General features: G+C 58.7%; 1 protein-coding gene across 1 annotated transcript; it reads right to left on the minus strand.

The window, feature by feature from the left end:
• Positions 1 to 4,060: 4,060 nt before the first annotated feature.
• Positions 4,061 to 22,956, minus strand: Ube2v1 (ubiquitin conjugating enzyme E2 V1). Its single transcript, XM_048337438.1, has 4 exons — positions 22,835 to 22,956; positions 12,756 to 12,904; positions 6,237 to 6,362; positions 4,061 to 5,487 (listed from the first exon to the last, which is right to left on the minus strand). The coding sequence occupies exons 1-4, from the start codon at positions 22,854 to 22,856 to the stop codon at positions 5,341 to 5,343; spliced, it is 444 nt and encodes a 147-aa protein (XP_048193395.1). The 5' UTR covers positions 22,857 to 22,956; the 3' UTR covers positions 4,061 to 5,340.

The following is a 22,956-nucleotide window of genomic DNA, read 5'->3' on the forward strand; positions in this document are numbered from 1 at the left end:
CCCCGGCGGGAGTGAGGTCGGCCCGGCGGGGGGGGGGGGGCTCGGCCTGGCTGCGGCGGGCGCGCTCGCTTCCCTCCCCGGCCTCTCTGCCGCAGTCCGGCCGGCTCGAGTCCAGCCGCTCCGCCTCAGGGCCTTGCACGGGCTGCTTCCCCCAGATGTCGGCGTGACTCACCCCTTCCTCCCGCACGTCTTCCTTTTGTGCCCATGCCCGCTCCCAGGCCCTCTCTACTTCCCAGTGGGCCTCGGTCCTGCCCCGCCCCGTCCGTGGGTCGAGTTTCTCGCCGTGGGCCCCGCCTGGCTGCTTGCTCCGGCCTCTCCTCCCCTCCCGCCCGGCCGGTCGGGGGAGCTGCCGGGGGTTGTGGGAGAGGCCCCCCCCTCCCCGAGTCCTGGTGTGCAAGCCAGGGTCTGGGCAGGAGGGGCCTGGGGGGCCTGGCCTGAGCCTCTGCCCCCCCCCCGTGTCCGGTTCGTACAGTGCGGGGCGGGTTGTGGCCGGAAGTGGCCGCTCCGTCCTCTGGCCTGAATTATCTGGGGAGAGAACTCACTCCATCCCGGGACTGTGGTGTGGGCGCGGGAGCCGGGAGGGGGGAGGAGGGGGGCAGGGACATGGGGGGGGAGGGGGGCCTGCGCTCCACAGTGCTGGGAGTTTAGAGCAGGGGAGACCCCCCAGCCTGTGGGGTTGGTGGGGCGGCGGGGCGGCGGCTCCCACGGCTGGAGGGAACCACACTCTGGACGGGAGCCCAGGGCTGGCCAGGCCCCGGCCCCGGGCCCGGCGGGGCCACTGAGCCACCGGAGGGACGGAGAGGCCCCCGCTCAGCCCCGTGTCCCCGGGCGGGCAGCTCCCCAGCGCCCGCCCTGCGCCTGCGCAGCTGTGCACCCCCCCCCCCCCGCCTTGGGCTCCCACTGTTGGGGCAGCCTGGTTCAGTGGCTCCTCCTCCAGCGGTGGGGGGGGACACCAGCGCCGCCGCCTCCCCCCTCCCCACGGGCCTGCGCGCGGTGTTGCAGCCGTTACTCAAGAAACGCTTGTTGGAATGATGGAACATGGCAGGGGAGAGGGAGAGAGGGAGGGAGGGAGGGAGGGAGGAAGGAGGGAGGGAGGAGGGAGGAAGAGAGGAAGGAGGGAGGGAAGGAAGGAAGGAAGGAGGGAGGGAGGAAGGAGGGAGGGAGGGAGGAAGGAGGGAAGGAGGGAGGGAGGAAGGAGGGGAAGGAGGAGGGAGGGAAGGAAGGAAGGAGGGAGGGAGGGAGGAAGGAGGGAGGGAGGGAGGAAGGAGGGAAGGAAGGAAGGAGGGAGGGAGGGAGGAAGGAGGGAGGGAGGGAGGAAGGAGGGAGGAAGGAAGGAGGGAAGGAAGAAAGGAAGGAGGGAGGGAGGGAGGGAGGGAGGGAGGGAGGGAGGGAGGGAGGGAGGGAGGAAGGGAGGAAGGAAGGAGAGCAAGCTATTTGGGGAAGTTCAAAGCGGGGCCTGGCTCCTGACCTGGATAAAGGGGGGGGTGCTGCAGGAAGGGGGGAGGGGTGTGCGCCTCCCCCGTGGGTCCCCCGTGAGCGGGCTGGTGTCACTGCCCCACCTCTGCCCAGCGGCCACGTCTGCCCGCCCGTCCTCCCCACAGCCCCGCTCGGGAGGCGCTGGAGGCCGGGCCGTCTGCGGCCCACGACCGCCCCCTGCTGGCCGCGGGGGCTCAGGCCGGGACCCGCGCGGAGTTGGGCGGGTTTAGTCTTCCTCAGGTCCGGGGGTTTCAGCTCTTTTCTTTCTCCAGTCCCGGGGCTTGAACCCTGGGCCTGAGGCTCTTTGTGCTCAAGGTGCCACTTGGCTTCGGAGCGGTAGTGGAGATGAGGGGACGGGGCCCCGCGTGGGGACTTTTCTGCCCCACCTGGCTTCAGACTGCGAGCCTCAGGTCTCAGCCTCCCGGGTAGCTGGGATGACGGGGAGCCGTGTGGGGAGCCCCCGCGGGCGGGGCGGCGAGGGGGGGCAGCGCGGCGGGGGGGGGGGGGGGGCGATAGCGAGCAGGTGTTTATCAGCTGTGATAGAGACCTGGCGATAAGCCAGCGGCCGGGACCCACGCCCAGGCTGACGTGCGCGCGGCCACGTGGGCGTGAGCGCGACCTCACCTGGCCTCCGCCTCCAGACAATGGCTTTTACCTCAGACGGTCGTAGATGTGACTGTGTCACATGAAGCCAGCATCAAGGGTGACCGGGTCCGGGGGCGGGGTGGGGTGAGGTCATGGTCCCACGGGGTCAGCGTCCTTATCACCTTGGTCCCCTTGCCCTTAAGTCTGCCTCTGGGACCCCCGAGAGGACAGCAGCCCGAGGCTGTGGAGAGAAAGCACCCCCGTGCCCCGTGCCAGTGGCCCCCAACCCCCCCCGCTGGGCCAGGCACTGCTGTTCCCCACCCTGGGCAGCGGGCAGTTGTGATGACTGGCACAGCAGTGGGGCATGGGGCCAGCAACCAGCCAGTGTGTGGTGGGAGGGAACCAGGCTGGGGCTGCGGGGATGGGGTGGGACGGGGGACCAGGCTGGGCCTGCGGGAGGGGGGGGGGGTGGGGAGACGGGGGGACCAGGCTGGGCCTGCGGGGGGGGGGGGGGTGGGGAGACGGGGGACCAGGCTGGGCCTGCGGGGGAGGGTGGGGAGACAGGGGACCAGGCTGGGCCTGCGGGGGGGGGGTGGAGACGGGGGACCAGGCTGGGCCCGCGGGGATGGGGTGGGAGGGGACGAGGCTGGGCCTGCGGGGGGGGTGAGACGGGGGGGGGGGAAGGACTGGCTTTTGAAGGTGGAGGGCAGCCAGGTTCAGCCAGTGGCTCAGGCCTGCAACTCTAGCCACTCAGGAGGCTGACACGCTGATGGCAGTTCAAAGCCAGCCCAGGCAGGAAAGTCTGTGATTTCCATTAACCAGCAAAATGCCAGAAGCCAGAAGCAGAGCCGTGGCTCAAGCGGTAGAGCGCTGGCCCTGAGGAGGGAACAAGCCAAGCGAGAGCACAAGGCCCTTAATGCAAGCCTGGTATGGGCACAACATAAAGGCAGCGGGCCAGGCGCAGGGCGGGGGCCCCAGGGCGGGCACTCGGGCGGGCTGGGATGCCCGCGCGTGCCCCTGTGGGCTCTAGGGCGGAGGCCACGCGCAGCCTCGAGGCTCACAATGTCCCTGCGGAGCCACGGGCCAGCACCGCTGCCACCACCGGCCCGCTGGCCCAACCACAGCAGAACCACTTGGCTTGAAGCAGCTCCACAGGCTCAGGAGGCTGAGAGCTGGAGGACTTTGGTTCGAGGCTATCCAAGGCCCCACTAGTGCCCCGGAGCGTGCAGGGCCGTGGTCCCGTGGCGATGCGCTCTAGGATGTCGCTTTGCCCGTCGGCCGTGTCCTTCGACGATGGCAGCTCCCGCTCCGCGCCCTGCAACCAGTCCCGAGGGCCCGGGGCCTGCGTGGCTTCGTGAGCAGTGGTTTCCTGGAGGGAAGAGGCTGCGAGCTCAACGCTGGCCCGGAGTCCCATGGGCTTCCCCGCCTGGGCTGGCTTTGAACTGTGACCCTCGCCTCCCAGCCTCCTGAGAGCCACCGGTGGGCAGCTGGTGAAGAACGCGTAGTGCATGTGTAACACCCCACATCCTGCAAAGCACCCGAACAAAGAACCGTGCAGACAAAGGGTAGCAAAGCAACCAGAACTTAGGGTCCAAAGAAGCCCACTTTGTGTCCATCCCAGGAGTGGACTTGAACTCAGGGCCTCCTCACATTCTTGCCTGGCTTTTTCTCACACTTGAGTCACAGCTCCGCTTCCGGCTTTTTGGGGGCTAGCGTGGAGGTAAGTGCCGTGGACTTTCCTGCCCAGGCTGGCTTTGAACCGTGACCCTCACCTCTCAGCCTCTGCAGTGGCCGGGGTTCCAGGCGTGCGCGCTGGCAGCCGCCGGGACGCTCCGCTGGGGAGATGGCAAGCCGCGGCGCCCGGCCCGGCCCGAGGAACTCGCGCCGCTTCCACGCCGGCAGGGCGGAAGGCTGCGTGGGGAGGGAATGGCGGCTCCTCACAGCTAGCCGCCCCCCCAGCTCCGCGGGAGGAAGCATCCACACAACACACAACCCTTCAGAACACCATGAACTGCCTTTATTTCGGTTCGCGCCGGCCCAGCCATTAGTGGTCCTAACAGGAAGGGGGGCCGGGCCCCAACCCCGGGCCCCCGCTGCCCGGCGCCTCCCAAGTCAGCAGCGGGCCTCAGGAGCAGCAGCGGAGCCGGGGTCCACCCAGGCGGGGCCTCCGGGTGGCGCGGGGGCGGCTGGGCCTGCGCAGACCTTCAGCTCGTCAAAGCAAAGCAGTCGGGGAGGGCTGGGGGCCGCGTGCTTGCGGGGCTCCGGCGGCGGCCCAGCCCCGAGCTGAGCCCTGGCGGGCGAGTCACCCGCGGAGCTGCGGCCTCGGCTGGGGGACGGCGGCGGGCGGGGCGGGCGCGGCTGGCAGCGGGGCGGGCGGGGCGGGACTAAGGGGCATCAGATGCCGCCTCCCCCGGCGGCCGGGAGCGGGGGCAGCGGGGGCAGAGGAGGAGGAGGGAGAGCGGCACCCCTCCATCACATGGGGAGCAGCCTTGCAGTCCTCCCCGAAGGCCGGTTTCTGAGGGGGGTTACAATCTGCCTCAGCCGTGGTGGGGCTGGAGGGCGGGGCGGGAGGGGGTGTGGAGGAGCGGGGGGGGGGGGGGTGCAGGGAAGGCCACACATGCGTCCCGCAGGCCGTGTCTACTCTAAAGCCACCGTGCTGGGGGATGGGAAGTGGTGAACCCCGGGCGTGCCAGCCTCAAGGGATGGGGGACAGGAGCAGGTGGGCAGGAACAGGGAAGGGGACAGGAATGGACGGGGTGGGGGGCATACCCCAGGCAGGCCAGCATGGAGAGCGGGGGGGGGGGGGGGGGAGGACTGGGCGGAGAGCAGAGACCCCAGGCGTGTCAGCATGGAGGGCTGGGGCGGGGGAAACGACGACACAGGAAGAGCAGGGGGACAGGACCCCGCTGTCTGTCAGCATGGAGGGCGAGGGGGGGGGGCAGGAAGGGTAGGGAGGAGGAGGGAGACCCCAGGCGTCGCAGCAGCAGTGATTGTGTGCCGAGTCTGTTCACAGTTGAGTCAGCCCGCCCGCCGGTCGCGCGGGGTCTGCTGGCTGCCGTCCGATCCCGGGCAAGGACTGTGGTTACATTGACAGATGGTCTGTTACAGCACAACTCATATATTTCAAACGGACAGAATTAGTATCGTGTACAGTGTCTTAGGATGAACTGCCTCGAGTGGGAGCTTCCTTTCCAGTACTTGGAGGTCTACAGACGGATCTAGAAACTGACTACTGTGGAGGATGGAGGCCCGGAAATCGAGGGGCGGGGCTGTCCTCGATTAGTTGCTGTAACACTGTCCTTCCGGTGGCTGGGGGAGTTTCATGTTTTCTTTAGACATCATTAGGCGCCGGAGCTCTTGCAGGACGACTTTGATGCTATAGGAGTTCTGCCACTTTGCTAGCACGGAGATGGCTCTTGGGTCCACCTGCGGGGGAGACGCGGAATCCCAGTGAGCCCGGGCTCTCGGCAGAGGCGGCTGCGTGCAGGGGGCGGGGCTGTGCCGCAGCCCTGGGAACCAAGCTGCAGGGAGCTCAGCATCAGGACCAGGGGCTGAGCCCTTCCGGCCCCAAACGTCAGAAGAAGGGATGGACGGTCCGCCTACCCAACAGCACCCACCGCCTCAAGGGAAAACCACCCACTCGCCAAAGATGTCACTATGGCAACCTTGTGTGTGTGTGTGCTGGTCCTGGGGCTTGAACTCAGGGCTTGGGCTCGGTCCCTGAGGCTCTTTGTGCTCAGGGCTAGAGCGCTACCACTTGAGACAAAGCTCCACTTGTGGCTATTTGGGCAGTTTGCTGGAGGTGCCTGGCTGTCTCTGCACCGCTGTCCTCCGATCTCAGCCCCCGGAGTAGTGAGGATCACGGGGTGAGCCACCGGCGCCTGGCAAGCCTTTTTGCAGCTCTTTTTGTGTGAGAGATGTTCAGTGTACACAAATGAGTTAGACGAGCGGCAGGCATGGGCGAGCACTTTCACCTCTGTGCCTCGATTTCCCATCCTCACCCTACCCTGGGTGCTGAGAGGACTGAATGAGCTCACGTCAGAGTGACTGGAGCCATGACTGGAGCCAAGCCTGCCTGAGACGCCCCCCCCCGCCCCCCAATAGCCCAGACCCAGTGCCCACGGGAGGGTGGAGTCCCCCAGAGGACAGGGAGGTGGGAGACACAAGCAACTTACCACTCCGTTAGAACTATTAACTCCGTTCATATTAATTTTTGTTACAAATCTTACAAAGGGGGGTGCTTCTGGGTATTTAGGTCCACATTCTATTTTAAGGCTGTATATTCGGTTTTCATAAATTGTCTGGAAGAGAAGAGGACAGAGATGTCAGGCATCACAAGCAACGCGAAGGGCAGCGTGCGAGGCCGTCACCCACCCGTGAGCCACCTGCTCGCACAGCCCCCGGCCAGGCGGCCGCGCTGACCCCTGCAGACGGAGCGCCCCGCACCGGGAGAGGGGCGCCACTCGCCCACCCCTGCGCCAGGGGCACAGGCCCTGCACTAAATGCTAGTCCACGGGGCAGCCCCGCAGGTGTGAAGCAGGGTGGGGGGCCCCTCCTGCACACTTCCCCTTTGCAAGCCATGACAGCAGTTAAGGTAGGAGGCCGAGGACTGTCCCTGAACCACCCATGGGGTCACTGTGGAGAAGCAGGCAGGTCCAAGACCACACTCAACCTTTCCTGCTAACATCCAGGCGGCTCGGAGCACCCTCAATTACCCGCAACCCTGAAGGTCCTGGGCGTGGACTTCCTGTCCCACACGAAGCCACCCGGTCACCATGAGCGTCTGCACCAGGCTCAAGGGTGACCAGGGCTTCTCTCTCAGAGCCCCATGGCGTGGCGATTGCTCCGTGCACATGGCGACACCTAGCGGTCGCTGGGGAAATACCACACAGCAAGGCTTTCAGCCCTCCAGTGACAAAGCCGGGGTGGAAGTCACTCAGGCCAGCCACGACCAACTAACAGACCCAACTCAAACCTGCAGGCCCCGCCTCCAGGCAGGCAGCAATGCTCCGCTCGCGGGCTCCCTCCAGTGAGGACGGAGCTTTGCCCAGCCTCCCTTCCACTGCTTCCTCCTCCAAGAAGCCAGTGTGCAAGCTGGGGCCATGGCTCGTGCCCGTAGCCCTGGCGACTCGGGAAGCTGAGATTGAGGATCATGGTTCACTGCCCAGGCAGGAAAAGTCTGTGGGTCTTACTTGAATCAACTACCAAAAGGCCAGAAATGGAGCTGTGGCTCAAGTGGTAGAGCGCCCCTCCCCGCCCGCTAGCAAAAAAGCTCAGGGACAGTGCCCAGGTCCTGAGTTCAAGTCCTAGGATCAGCATTAAAAAATTTGTTTTATTTTTTTGCCAGTCCTGGGGCTTGAACTCAGGGCCTGAGCACTGTCCTGGCTTCTTTTTGCTCAAGGTTAGCACTCTACCTACCTCTTGAGCCATAGTGCAACTTCCGGCTTTTGTCTATATATGTGGTGCTGAGGAATCGAACCCAGAGCTTCATGTATATGAGGCGAACACTTTACCACTAGGCCACATTCCCAGCCCCAATTTTTTTTCCAATTTTTTAAAAAAATATCAGGTATTTGGCCAAAGTGCACTGTAGGTATGCATGAAAATGCCACAATGCAACCCTTTTGTACAATTCACACGCATGCTCACACACACACACAGTGGATCATTCTGGAATCCCAGCTATTGGAGCAGATAGGGAAGACCTTGGTTCAAGGAGACAAAGTTAATGAGACCCCATAGCAACAATAAATGGTGGGCGTAGGGTGCACTTGTGGTATTACGCGCAGTGACAGAGTGCACCGGCCCTCCACTCCTCTCACGCGTGCGGCCCTGCCTGGCAGAGAGGCAGCACAGCTGTGGGCACACAGGTGAGGAACAGGACAACAGAGGCAGGCGGGGAAGGAGCAGGGGCTGAGCAGAATCCTACCACCCCAGGGCCTAAAGGGTGCTGAGCACTGACGTCGCCGTGTGGCGACTGGAGGAGGCTGTGTGACAGCGCAAGGGCTGCAGGCCAGCGCCGGGCCGGACGCCCTCGCACCCTCCATGCAGCCCGTGGCGGCTCCGGGAGCCACGCTCCCCCTCCAGGAAGCACTGCCCATTCTTTTTTTTTTTTTTTTTTGGCCAGTCCTGGGCCTTGGACTCAGGGCCTGAGCACTGTCCCTGGCTTCTTCCCGCTCAAGGCTAGCACTCTGCCACTTGAGCCACAGCGCCGCTTCTGGCCGTTTTCTGTATATGTGGTGCTGGGGAATCGAACCTAGGGCCTTGTGTATCCGAGGCAGGCACTCTTGCCACTAGGCTGTATCCCCAGCCCCAGCACTGCCCATTCTTCCTCTATTCCACCTGAGCCACACCAACACCCCACAGCCCTAAGTGACTAGATAGACACAGGGGAGGGGGCCTGGCTCCTGCACACTGTGCAGTGCTCCTGCGGGGATGCTCCGGTCTGCCTGTTAATCACCTTCCGGCCCTGCCCAGCTCCAGCCCACGACACGGAGGCAGAGCTGGGAGCCCACTTGGTCCTCAGCCTCTCCGCTGCAGGGTGGGACTGTCCCCTGCAGGAGGACCTTCCTGCCCCACTTCTGTCTGCTCAGCCTCCCCATGGAACCACCTTGGCCACTAGCTTGGCGCTGTGTCAGCGGGAAAGGAGCTGCTTCTCCAGGAGCACTTCTGGGCTCCCTGCAATGAGGACCAACAGCAAAGACTGGGAAAGCACCTAAGCAGCAACGGACCCACAGATCAAGGGAAACACACACACGCAAATGCACACAACGGAATATTATTCAGCCATAAACAAGGAAAGCCTCCCTCCCTGCTATACTGATGAAGACAAAAATGACAAATGCTACATGGCCTCACTCCCATGTACAATCTAAAGGCTGAACTCAGAAACAGCAAAAGGGTGTGTGTGTGCGTGTGCATGCACACACATGCACGCAAGCCAGGCCTCAGGCCAAAGAGCCCAAGCTTGCAGTTACAAGATGCTAACATAGGGGGATGTAGAGTAGACTGAGCAGTCAGCACTGGATGGTTGATGCGCGATCTGCCCTCGGCCCAGTGGGTAGTGAGCGCCATGGTGAGCATGGCGACCAAAGTGTGCGCGTCAGTCAGCATGCCGTTACACAGGGCGACACACACAGAGCCGCACCCTCACCGTCGGTGGGGGAGGACCCGGGGGAGGACCTCCCGCTGTTCACGGCACACGTGGTGGCGCAGCCTCTTGGCAAACAGTGTGCTCAAGGTATTTAACAGGGGCGGGGAAGGTGACTCCATGATAGAGCGCCTGCCTAGCATGCAGGAAACCCTGGGTTCCATCCCCCAGTACCACAGACACGAAAAAGCTGCAAGTGTGCTGTAGCTCAAGTGGTAGAGCGCGAGCCTTGAGCAGAAGCAGCTCAGGGAGGGTGCCCAGGCCCGGCGCTTGAACTCTCGTTTCAAGTATTAGACAGTTACGCGCTGGGAGTGATTCCTTAGCCACTCAGGAGACTGAGAGCTGCAGTTGGAAAACAACCCAGGAAGAAAAGGTTGAGAGACTACTCCAATTAGCCAGCGAAATGTTGTCCTGGAGGTGTGGCCCCAGTGCTGAGTGCCAGCTGTGCAATAAGCTGAGCATATGCTCAGTGCCACAGGTTCCCATTTGGGCATTGGCACATGTACGCACATGTGTGCACAAACGCACGTTCCCCCAGTAATGAATACATCCACAAAACGTGGCATTCCACACTGAACCACTTTGCCCATGAAGAGAAGAAACACTGAAGGGCGCTGCAAGGTGGGCTACGCGGATCAAGGCGGCGCCTCGCTGCACTCCCGGTGTCCTGAAATGCGCTGGGATCAGCAAGCGGGAAAGCGTGTCCTCAGCCAGGCATGGGCGGACACGACCGCAATCCTCGTCCTCGGGAGGTCCAGGCCAACCTCACTATTTAGAGATCCTGTCTCAAAACAGCAGGGCGTAGCGTGGCGGCTGAGCACTTGCCTGGCTTGGGCAAATACAAAGCTCTGGGTTCCAAATACAGCACTTAAAAAAGAAAAAAGACACCCCAAGGCCCAGCCCTGCTGGCTCACACCTGTAATCCTAGCTACTGAGGAGGCTGAGATCTAGACGAACATGGTTTGAGGCCCACCAGGCAGGACATTCCTTCTCTAAATTAATCATCAAAAATCAGGGCTGGAGGAGCTGTGAAGGTGGCTTAGCGGGAGTGTGTGCCAGGCACGCATGAAGCCCTGGGTTCGATTCTTCAGCACCACATACACAGAAAAAGTCAGAAGTAGCACTGTAGCTCAAGTGGTAGAGTGCTAGCCTTGAGCAAAAAAAAGCCAGGGACGGTGCCTACGCCAGGCACCTGAATTCAACTTTCAAGCCCTAGTTTAAAAAAAAAAAAATACATCAGGGCTGGGAATATGGCCTAGTGAGAAGAGTGCTTGCCTCCTATACATGAAGCCCTGGGTTCGATTCCTGAGCACCACATATATAGAAAAAGGCCAGAAGTGGCGCTATGACTCAAGTGGCAGAGTGCTAGCCTTGAGCAAAAAGAAGCCAGGGACAGTGCTCAGGCTCTGAGTCCAGGCCCAGGACTGGCAAAAAAAAAAAAATCAGGCCTGGAGATGTGACTCAAGTGGTAGAGCACCACCTAAACAAGCACAAGCTGTGGGCACGAATAAGGCCAAGTTCAAACCCCAAAGCCACAAAACAACACCCCCCACCCCCAGCATAGGAGCCAGGCATCGCAGTGCGCACCTTCCTGTAACCCCAGCACCTGGGAGGTAAAGGTAGGAGGGATCCTAACTGAAGGCCAGCCTTGACTTCAAAACCTTGTCTCAAAACAAATGTGGGCTGAAATGACAGCTCAAAGGTAGAGCTTGCCTAGCATGCATAAGATCCAGACAACACACACATTCTCTCCCCACTATCTCTCCCCACCTAAGCAACAAACCCAAAAAGCAGATCCACGAGAAGTGCCTTCCCATCAGGACCTCTGCCCTTGTAAGGAGGCGCCGAGGCTGTTTTAGGCAGACAAGGTTTCTAACACTCAAGGGCTCGCTGTTCTGGATGTTAAGTGCACAGGCTGTGGCATTTCATGCACGCGCATGGTGGCATGCTGGCCAGTTCGTGGTCTGCTAACACCTGCCCCCCCCCCATCACTTCAATGCAGGGGCAGAGGTGGGGGTGGGGCCAGGAGGAAGAGGCGTGCTCACCCTCAAGAAACCGAAAGGAACCGCTGTTAGGAAGAGACAGCAAAGGAAATGGCCTCCGTGAAGGAGGCCATTAGCATTGAACAGATACACAACAACCCAGTTTTCCCAGGAGAAAGATAGGAGCAAGGGCTGGGAATATGGCCTAGTGTTAGAATGCTTGCCTTGTAGCCTTGAAGCCCTGGGTTTGATTCCTCAGAACCACACACATATATAGAAAAAGCCAGAAGTGGCCCCGTGGCTCAGTTGTAGAGTGCTAGCCTTGAGCAAAAAGAAACCAGGGACAGTGCTCAGACCCTGATCAGGTTCAAGCCCCAGGACTGGCAAAAAAGAAAAAGAAAAAAAGAAATGAAAGAAAGAAGGGAGCAAAATCAGAGCCCTACCACTATCAAACAAAACCACTGGGCAACAAAAGTGACTTAAACAACACGAAAAGGCCAAAGTGGCCAAGTACGTGCAGCTCACACCTAACATGTCACCTCTAACCAACCAGCAAGATGCCAGACTGGAGGAGCGGCTCGAGCGGTCTTAGAGCACCAGCCGAGTAAGTCAGCTGTGTAAGCACCACCAGAGAAAAAGGCGCAAGCAGTCACTGGGCATGAGAGCCACTGCCATCTTGGATGGGCACTGCGGGGCCCAGGACTCCGCCTGCTCCGGTCCCAGCCACGCTCTGCATGCCGTGCCCTTCCTTCCCCTGCAGACACAGAGCCGCACCTTGCCCGCAACCCCAGGAAGGAATGAAGCTTGTTAGGCCAGAAGCAAGTACACCCAGCCGGCCCTGTGCCCCCAGGCAGGGCCTCCCATGCTATGAGTTCACCCGGGAATCTGTCCTGTGGCCTCTGGGTCATTGTACAATGGTGACAGGAAAGCGTCACCATTATCTGCCTGTGGAGCCGGCAATGTACTGAGGCGGGCTGAAGCACGGTCCTGGCTACGTGACACCAGGCAAGTGACCACACTTGAGCCTGCCTCATCTGTCACCCGGAATGCTGTGACCCAACAGAGCACCAGCAACAGGACCCTGTGGGAAGCAAGTGACACTTCCTAAGTGGGTTTCCTGTGGGCCCTCAAGAAAGGTGGCTGGCACTGGGGGCTGGGGGCCTTGGCTGCAGTGACTGGGACACTGTGAGAAGATGGGCAGAGGGGACAGGGCACAGCCGAAATCCCCGGGGTCTCCTGATGCCTGCCGGCAGCTCTGCCTGCGCCTGGCGCTCAGGTGAGCAGCCTAGCTTGTTCAAAACTATACTGAGGGCACAGCGGCCTCTGGCCGTGGTCCACAGGGTCCCGGAATGTCACAGTGCGAGTCTTCGCGGGCAGGTTGCTTACCATTCGAGGGCTTAAACAGCATCAGAGGAGGCTCAAATACACACAGTGAAAGTGCTCAAACAGAGCAGGCACATGTGAGAAAGTATAGCATGGGCGTGTCCGCGACAGGCGCCCAGGGTAAAGGAGGCACAGTGCATGTAAGACATTGACATTTATAGCCGCAGCTCGACGCTTACTCTTGGAGGCCCAATTATCATCCCTGTCCATCTGGTAAGGGTCATGTCTTCGTCATCTTCCAGACCCCAGCTAACTGTGCCATCTCCTACTCCCTTCTGGCCTTCTTCGAGTTCTTCCAACAGGCGGAAATTGCGAGGGACTTTTACTCCTAAAATAAACGGAAAGAAATTCAAGATACTGGCAACTCCAAGAAACTCCACGGCCCAGAGCAAGCCGCTGGGTATGGCACCCGAGACCACGCTACCAACCCTGTGCTGCCCACACAGCTCCAGGAAGTGACCTGAGCAGCCCACCCCAGGGCAACTCCACCAAGTGCCCCCGCACCGCGTGAGATGCCACCGCTGTCCCGCGTGCCTGCCGGCCCGCCCTGAAGCAGGGCCCTTTCCTGTATATTCTTGAGTGTCCACATCTGAGGCACAGGCAGATGTCGCAGGCAGATGCCCCACAGCGAGCCCCTTCGCCACCTGTAGGGCAGTTTCTCTGCTGACTGTGACAGCATGGAGCAGTGGGCCGGTCCTCTGAACTACTCATTCCAAAGCCTGCACAGCGGCGCAGCGGCCCACGACAGCAAGGCGGGCATGCACAGGGTGACTGCTGCCCACAGGATGTGAGTTCGATCGAGGGCCTGGCCCTGGGTTGTCGGAGGACAGGAGGCCACTTTCTTCTGGGCCTGGGCATTGGACACCTAGCCGCTCTGCTGGCCTCTCCCACTTCCCGGGGACCTGCACCACACTGGCTACCAGCTTGCCTGGCCTCAAGCCAAGTCCCCTCTGGGCAGGCTCTAAAGGCAAGTGGGATGCAGCACAGAACTGTGGGAGAGGGGGTCTGAGTGCACTAACCCAATGGGAATACATCTGGCCCCACCTCTGGTGCCGAGAGAGACGCAGCGCGCCCACGGAGCTCTGCATTGCATCACGGTGGGATGGAGGTGCTGGAGGAAGCAGCAGCATGGCCTGGAGAGCCATAGGGGGATGGGTGTGTTGCAAGGGGACTGAGGGGAGTGGGCCAGAGGCAGGGGCAACAGCAGGAAGGAGGCCATGGTAGAGCTAAAGGCACAGGCAACACAGAGGGCAGAAGCAGATCAGGAATTCCATGCTTCCCAAGGGACAGGAGCTTCTGGAATTTTGAACCAAGTCTCACAACTCAGGCTCCTTTGGCCTGCAGTGTGCAGCCAGGCAGAAACGGCTGGAGTAATCCACAAGCCAGGGCAGGCTGGGCCAGGTGGCCAGCGGCGCTGGTGCTAAGAGCCCAGCACCAAATGCCTCAGAGGTCTCAGCCCACAGCTGTGCGGTCAGGGCCTACCAAGCGGCAGAGTGGCAGCTGTGAGCGATAAAGCTAAGGGACAGCATCCAGGCTGTGAGTTCAAGCCCCAGTACTGATACCAAAAAGGGAGGGGGGTGGGGGAGAGGCAGAGCAGAGTAAAGGCTAAACTAGCTCCACAACTATGTATGAACATACTTTAGGTGCTGGTGGCTCTCATCTGTAATCCTAGCTACTCAGGAGGCTGACATCTGAGGACTGTGGTTCAAAGCCAGCCGGGCAGGAAAGTCTGTGAGACTCATCTCCAACTAACCACCAGAAAACCAGAAGTGGAGTTGTGATTCAAAGTGGTAGAGTGCTAGCCTTGAGCGAAGAGCTCAGGGAAAGGACCCAGGCCGAGTTCAAGCCCCACGACCACACACATACACACCTACAGAGAGAAAGAGAGAGCGAACTCAACCTTCCATACAGGGTTAGGAACACAAACATGCACAAGCTAGGTAAGAGCTCTACCACCTCCCCCCCACCCCCCCTTGGCCCACTCCTTCCTAGCAATCTAGCTGAGCCATCAGCCCTGCCTGTGCTGATGACAAGGAAGAGCGACTGAGGTTAAGACAGGCCTGGCGAGCACTTTGGCTTCTGGCTGACAGGCAGCATGTGTGCTACTGAGCCTCCACCCGCACTGTCTCATCCAGCAGAAAACCAAACGTAAGCAAACCCTCCTTTATCAGCCTTGCATGTCTGCTCTCCAGTACTTACAGCCACAGAGCTCAAGGGCCCAGCGGCCTCCAGACTGTTCACCACCCTCAACACATTCACTCTGGCTCCCACTGTAGCCACTAATGCCAGGGTACCCCATCCCACCTCCAGCCATACTGTGGGGTCTGTTCTCCTGGCCCACCTTATTGGCTCCAGACCCTGGCCACTGGGTTCAGGGTCCCAACCTCTGCCTTTGGGGAGTCTTGATCCAGCCCATAGCTCTAAGTAAAGTTTCCAGTGTGCATTTCCAATCAGGTGCGAGTAATGACAGCCCTCCTCCAGAGGAAGCGGCCAGGCTTGCCTCACACCCACTTCAACAGAGCAGAGCTGCTGTCTACCAGGGTCTCTGAGGCCTTGGCTGACCCAGCTCTCCACCCTTGCTGGTCACAGTTCCCATCCTCACTGCAGCAAGGAATAACCCCACCCCAACCCTGACCCTGCTTGGCCAGTCATTTCTAGAGCTCCTGCCTTGCAGTCATCCCTAGCCATGCCAGCCTTTCCAAGCCCTGCAGCTTTGATATCTAAACTGGCCATTCCTCTCTTCCCTGCTCACCTCCCACCTGGTCAGCTGACCAGGGCCGGGCTCTACCTGCTGGGCCCACTGCCACCTGAGCAGTGACCCACCCACGGAGTCAATGGTGGAGATTAGCCAGGGACACTCCTTCCTCATGGCTGGCCCTCACTGTCACTAAAGCCCCACTCTGATTTCTCAAAAGCAAGCTCAAGAGTGGGCTCATATGGACTATCAAAGGGCTTAGCATGGGGTGTAAAGCCCAGGGCTCTTCAACGCTCTTAACCTCACCCAATCAGAAACCAGCAGCCTGTAGAGGTCCCCACATGCCTTGATCCTCACAAGGTCCGTGCACGTCCCCTTTTCCTTCCCTTACTCTTGGCTGACATCCACTCTCCAAGCTTCTCCAGGTAGAGCTGTGACTCAATCTGCCCCCCCCAGAATCGGCTCTGAGGCCTGGCTGGCACCCAACAGCAGTCAAGGCTTTCTTCCTTTTCTAATGTTAGGGTGAATCTTTTCTTTTTTTGCTAGTCCTAGAGCTCCAATGCAGGGCCTGGGCGCTGTCCCTGAGCTTTTGTGCTATAGGATCTACTACTTGAGCCACAGCTCTACTGCCAGTTTTCTGGTGATTAATTGGAGGTTAAGAGTCTCAGGACTTTCTTACCTGGGCTGGATTTGAACCGTGATCCTCGGATCTCACCCTCCTGAGTAGCTAGGACTACAGGAGTGGGCCACTGACACGCTGCTTAGGGCGAGCTCATAACTACCTACTGGGATCAAACACTGGCCCATGTAATTGAGATATCTAAGGTTTTTGTGAGAAAAGTAAAAAAGTTATAGTTATTTTAATAAGGAAAAACTGGCTCACTCACTCACTATACCGCTATAAAATGAATTTTGTTTTGTAAGGTCCATTTTATTATTTTTATTTTATTTTATTTTTGCCAGTCCTGGGCCTTGAACTCAGGGCCTGAGCACTGTCCCTGGCTTCTTTTTGCTCAAGGCTAGCACTCTGCCACTTGAGCCACAGCACCGCTTCTGGCCGTTTTCTGTATATGTGGTGCTGGGGAATTGAACCCAGGGCCTCATGTATACGAGGCAAGCACTCTTGCCACTAGGCTATACCCGCAGCCCCATTTTATTATTTTTATTTTTTGCCAGTCCTGAGGCTTGGACTCAGGGCCTGAGCACTGTCCTTGACTTCCTTTTTGCTCAAAGCTAGCACTCTACTACTTGAGCCACAGCACCACTTCCAACCTTTTCTGTTTATGTGGTGCTGAGCAATCGAACCGAGGGCTTCATGCATGCAAGGCAAGCACTCTGCTGTTAAGCCATATTACCAGCCTTTGTTAAGATCCGTTTTAAGCCAGGTGCCAGTGGCTCATGCCTGTAATCTCATTCAGGAAGCTGACATCTGAGGATTGTGGTTCACAGCCACCCCAGGCAGAAAAGTCCATGAGACTCTCCAATAAACTACTCAGAAAAGGCCAGAGGTAGTGCTATGGCTCCAGGACAGCACCCAGGCCCTGATTTCAAGTCCCAGGACTGGCAAAGGAAACAATAATAAAAATAAAAATCCATTCTAAGCCACCTGAGAAGTTGCATATGAGGTTGGCCTATCAACTCTTTTTTTGTAGGTCATGCGGCTTAAACTCTGGGCCTGGGTGCTGTCCCTGAGCTCTTTAGCTCAAGGCAAGGCTCTACCACATTAGCCACAGCCCCACTTCCGGTTTTCTGGTGGTTCATTGGAGATAAGAGTCTCACAGACTTTCCTGCCCGGGCTGGCTTGGAACCACAATCCTCGGGATCTCAGCCTCCTGAGTAGCTAGGATTACAGGCGTGAGCTAAGGATGTCCAGCTTGAACACTTTCTACAAAGCAAAGTACATTTCTATAGGAATGGCCCTTAGTTCTGGAACTTCAGATTTGTGTCCACTGCAGGGACATAAATCCAGGTATGGATGGAGGTTGGAGATCTGCCAATCTAAGGATAAGCCAGTCACAGTCCAACTGGAAAGACTCATTCTCTCAAATGCAGAGGGTCAATTGAAAATCATGACAACTCAACCCAGGAATAATGAAGTCCACATATGCCAAAGAGTGGAACAAGAGTTGATCACGAAGCCCCGGGCCAGCATGTCCCCTTACTCTTAACCCAAATGTTAAGATTCTTGACCCTCTGTGTTTCTGACTCTGAAACAGCTAGAAGAATGTAAAGTGCAGGCCAGGGAAAAGGGATTCATCAACCCTGCAAAGCCACAAGAACTACAGGCTCTGTAAGAGCTGGCAGTGTGCAGGGAGACTATCCCACAGTAAGTGCAAATAAATAGGCCGTAACTACTGAATTAACTACGGCCCAGGAACCAGTGGCTTACTCCTGCAATCCTAGAGACTCGGGAGACAGATCTGAGGATTTTTTTTTTTCTTGCCAGTTCTGGAGCTTGAACTCAGGGCCTGAGCACTGTCCCTGGCTTCTTTTTGCTCAAGGCTAGCACTCAGCCACTTGAGCCACAGCACCACTTCTGGCCATTTTCTATATATGTGGTGCTGGGGAACTAAACCCAGGGCTTCATGTATACGAAGCAAGCACTCTTTCCATTAGGCCATATTCCCAGCCCCTGAGGATTGTTTCAAAGCCCGCCAGAGCAGGAAAAGTTTATGAGACTGTTATCTCCAATTAAGGACCAAAAAGAGTTAGAAGTGAAACTGTGGCTCAAGTGGTAGAGCACTAGCTGTGAGCATAAAAGCTCAGGGATAACACCCAGGTCCTGAGTTCAAGCCCCAGGACCAACATAAAAAAAAAAAAAGTTAGCTTGTTATTGTCTTGGCTAAATATAAAGTTAAAAGTCAGCAAGTGCAGAATATTATAAAGAAAGCTCTCACAGCCAGCTTCAAAAGGCTGGTCTGATAGTTTTATTCCATATCTTTTTTTTTTTTTTTTTTTGCCAGTCCTGGGCTTGGACTCAGGGCCTGAGCACTGTCCCTGAGTTTCTTTTGCTCAAGGCTAGCACTCTGCCACTTGAGTCACAGCACCACTTCTGGCTTTTTCTGTGTATGTGGTACTGAGGTATGGAATCCAGGGCTTCATCCATGTTAGTTAGGCAAGCACTCTACCACTAAGCCACATTCCCAGTCCATATTCCATGTCTTTTTTTTTTTCTGGCCAGTCCTGGGCCTTGGACTCAGGGCCTGAGCACTGTCCCTGGCTTCTTACTCAAGGCTAGCACCCTGCCACTTGAGCCACAGCGCCACTTCTGGCCATTTTCTATATATGTGGTGCTGGGAAATCGAATCCAGGGCTTCATGTATACGAGGCGAGCACTCTTGCCACTAGGCCATATTCCCAGCCCCCATATTCCATGTCTTAATAAGACACTTCAATGTGACACTCAAAAGCACAGCAACACATTCAAACATTTGTGTTACAAAAAGGGTTTTGAAAGCCAGATGTGGTGATGTACACAGAGACCCAGAAGATGAGGCAGGCTCTCAAGACCTATCTGGAATACATAGCAAGACTACCTTCTAAGAAAGAAAATAAAGTCCTTTAAAGCATCTGATGGGGAACTCATGGCCACAAAGCAGCAGTCTTGGTAACAGGCCCTGTGGAACCATGGAAGAGCCTGTGTCTCTATGCAGTCCAATGTGACAATGAACAGCTAGTGAAAAGCTGTGACACCAACAAGCATCTCTGCTGGTATGACCAGTGACCACAGCCAAGAATCACACCTTCTAAGGGGGTGGAGGAAAAGGGGACACAGTGAGGCCTCTGACAGAGAGCCCGTCTCTTTTGCTGAAATGTTTCTCCCCTCTCAAATGTATACCTGTGGCTAAACAAAAGGAGACCTGCAACGGTCCAACAGGGACTTTTCTGGGTGCAGGGCAGAGGACTGAATTAGCCTAGTACAAAACAGTCAACCCAGGGAAGCCAGTACAGTGACTTCAAATGGGAACCTGCACCCATGAGGGGAGGCGCTCCCGAGCTAAGGCGTGGGGAGGGGGGTCTTTCTAGGGGCCACCGCTGAAGAAAAGAGAGAGATCTGAGGACAAGGCACTGCCAACAGGGGCAGATGCCAGACGGGTGTGTGCTGCCACATTAGTGCCAGGCAGCGGGGCCAGGGGCATAACTGATCTTGGTGTGGAGGGGGAAGATTTCCAGATGGGCAGGCGGGCCAGGCTCTGACACTGTCTGCTCCAGGAAATGGGCGGGAAAAGGGCTAGCTCATGCTGATGAGCCCGGGTCCTCAGCAATGAGATAGAGGGTGATCGGCGTGTTCAGTTCATGCCTGCCAGACTTGCATTAGGGTGAGGTGTGCAGACATGTAGAGGCTCTAGCTGAGGGTCTTACTATCTACCACGTATGTCAACAGCCAAGGCTGGGGCTGGAAGACTCTGGCCAAGCATACTTGTCCTGGGGCCCCCCCAGACCCAGCCCTGAACTCTGACTCTGGCCCCAAGCTGATCACGTCTCCCCAGAAGGCCTGTTTCCTCATCTTTCCAACAGGCATCTGCCTCTGAGAAGTGAGATGACAGCTAACAAAGCATAATGTGCAAGTAAGAAGTCTGAGGGCAGGCACACAAACAAAGACCAGAACCTCCTTTGTGCAAGACATGCAGAGGCCCCAAGCCCAGCAGGTGTGGGTTACAAGAACATCTGTAAAAACAGACCACGTACTGGGATGTGGCCTGCTGGCAGGTAAGGAGGGAGGGAGGAAAGAAGGGAGGGAAGGAAAGGAAGGAGCTGTGACCGCCTTCCAGTACACAGTACATGATCCAGAAGGCCAGGAATACTGTCAGGTCTCCTGAAAGGAGTGGTGGGGGTGGGTAATGGAACTTTTCATTAAGTCTCTTCTCTCACCAGGACTTATTTTTGGCACATGCCAAAAAACCGCTGGGTCTCTCTCTCTCTTTCTCCTGGCTAAGGCCCTGGAGCAGGGAGCTCTGGCTCCTGTATGACCAATGCTTCTCAGGCAACCACCAATCTCCCTGGGTGCCTGGCAGCTCTCTGGGGCATCCCCCACTCCCTGGGTGCTCACTGCACAACTGGATGGGCTGGCTTGGAGACCAGAGGGCAGCTCTGTGCACTCTTGAAGATAAGCAGGGGGTTCGCCAAGTGTGAACTTCTCCATGATCAGACACTGAAGAGTTACAATTCACTAGGGAAGGAGAGAGGGAGACAGAAAGGGAGGAAGAGGGGGAGGAGAGTGGTTCTAAAGCTCCCCAGAAGGTGCAAGAAGATTAGCATCACAAAGAGCAAGGCCAAGGCCTCTTCTCCAACCTGCTGGCTCCCTGCTAGCCAATGAAGCAGATCTCCTGAATCCAGGCCCAGGACAGCTCCTAAAGGGAAACAGCAGGTAGTGCAGCTCCAGCCTTCTTTGGACACTCCTGAATAGGAAGGGAAGACCACTTCATCTCTACCACCCAGAGGTTATTTTCATAAGCTGGCAACGTGCAGAAGGGGGGTTCTATGCAAACTCACGCCATATCAGCCTGAGCTGACCCCTCAGCAGGTTGACTGCCTGCCTGCTGTTGGGGGTGCTAGGTGAGAGGAAGGCCTTGGTAGCCAAGGTACTGTGCAAAGTCCTACAGTCTTGGGCAAGGCAGGAGGACATTGCCGGTCACTGAGTGGGCATCCTGGGGACTGGAGGGCTTCTCACAACTCCACTGTGTGTGATCTGTGCATGACTGGTGCAGGCAGAACCACAGCAGTGACCACAGCCTTATAGAAACTTGAGGCCTCAAAGCTGGTTCCCAACAACTGGGCACAGATTCACCAAGCTGATCACAGGTCCTGAGCACACCAGAAAGGCTTCTCAAGAGCCCCAAACACTCCCTTCAGTTTAACCCGCTAAGGTTTTTCTACAGGCATGCATGCATTCATTCATCTATCCACCCATCCATTTTTCCAACAAATATCGAAGAATGCTTCACACCAGACATGAGTCCAGTGGCTTCCCTCATATTATAAAATCCAGAGCCACACCTCTCCAACTCATCTCAACAAATCTCCCTTATGCTGTAAGGGCTTTTATTCAAGCTCCACCCTACCAAGGGACCCTAGCACTGACAGTCCTTCGGCACTTCCTGCTTGTGACACCTGCTGCAGGGCACGCTCTAACCCATCCTTTGTCTTATCAAAGGCTCTCTCCCCAGAACCAACCTTTCCAAACATTCTATCTATCTACACAGTTTCCAGCTTATACCCTCAGCGGCCCCCTCCCTGATTGGAATGAAATCCAAAGAGCAGGACGGGTTCACTTTGCTTGTTATGTACAATGGGATGTAACAGGCTTTCAATAAGTATATGTTGAGTAAAGACACAAATTTCAGGAAGCTCATTTTAAGGCCCCTTCAAGTCTGTCCTTTTATCTGAACCACACCAAGGACTCTTGGCTCCTACCTGACACACACAGCCCCTCCAATAGTATTTAGGGAGCACTCTTCAATTGGCAGAGCCTCAAGAGAGCAGAATTAAGTAGCTGTTAGACCGGATTGTAGATGCTGATCTCAAGTGACTGTGAACAAAACTGAACCGCACCACCATCCTAACAGGAGCTGCTACAGACCCCGTGAGCCCCAGAGCCTTAAGACAGCTCTGCGTGCTGGGAGTGCCTGGGGCCGGGTCTTCGGGTGAGTTGACTGAGCACCTTGGTGGCTGGAGCCGAAATCTAAGTCGGGTGTGCGGGCTCCAGTGGGCTGCAGGAAGACCTCGCGGTTTGAAAGGAAAAGGCATTGGGCGGCGGGTCACTTCAGGCAAGCCGCGCACCCTGCCCCTCCATTCCCCTCCAGCAGCGAGGGGCCACATCCGGGAAACTCGGGCTCCCCACGGACCACCGGCCCCCCCAGCACCGCCCGAGGCTATCAGTACCCAGCGCCCCTCACCAAAGCGGGCCCCGCCTCCCCCACGCCCGGCGTGCAGAGCGGCCTGGCCCACCCCACCTGCTCCCGCCCACCCGAGACCTCCGCGGCCGCCCCGCCGCGGGGCCAAGCAGGCCCCTCAGGTTCTGCCCGTCCCCGGGGAAGGAGCCGGGAGCCCGGCCTCCCCGGGCCCGCCTCCCCCGCCCCACCGCCGACGCGGACTTTCGCAACCGGACTCCCGGCCCGCCCCTAGGCCGCCGGTGGGCGCGACGGTCTCCACGCCGCGGCCCCCGCCGCCCGCCGCGGCTGCGGCGCGGCCTCCCTCCCGCGCGCCCCGGGCGGGGCGGAGCCGCCCGGACCCCGCCTCCCCTCCCCCGCCCCGGCGTCTCTGGAACCCCCGCGGCCGGCGTCCCGGGCCCCTTCGCCCCGGCCCCGCGCCCGCCCGGCCCGGCCCGCCCCGGCGGGGCGCTCGCCGCCCGGAGCCTCGGGGCCCCGCCGCGCCGCCCCCGGCGCTCCGGCTCCCGCCCGCGCTTCCGGCCGCCGCCGGCTCCTCCCCGCCGGCCGCCGCGCGGAGCCCAGCGGCCCGAGGCCGGCGCAGGGCCGCCGGCCGCGCTGCAAAGGCCTCGGCGGCGGCCCGGCCCCCACCCGGCCCGCGCCCCGCCGGCCCGCCGGGCCCGCCGCCCCCGCTCACCCGAGCCTGTGGTGGCTGCCATCTTGCGTCGCTGTCGTTCGAAGGCCGGCCCCTTCTTCACCCCCCGGCGTCCCCGGGCCGCGGCGCGCACGCGCGTGCGCACGCGCAGACGCCGCCGCCGG

The sequence above is a fragment of the Perognathus longimembris genome, unplaced genomic scaffold (assembly GCF_023159225.1).
Source record: "Perognathus longimembris pacificus isolate PPM17 unplaced genomic scaffold, ASM2315922v1 HiC_scaffold_5407, whole genome shotgun sequence".
Classification (NCBI taxonomy): Eukaryota; Metazoa; Chordata; class Mammalia; order Rodentia; family Heteromyidae; genus Perognathus; species Perognathus longimembris.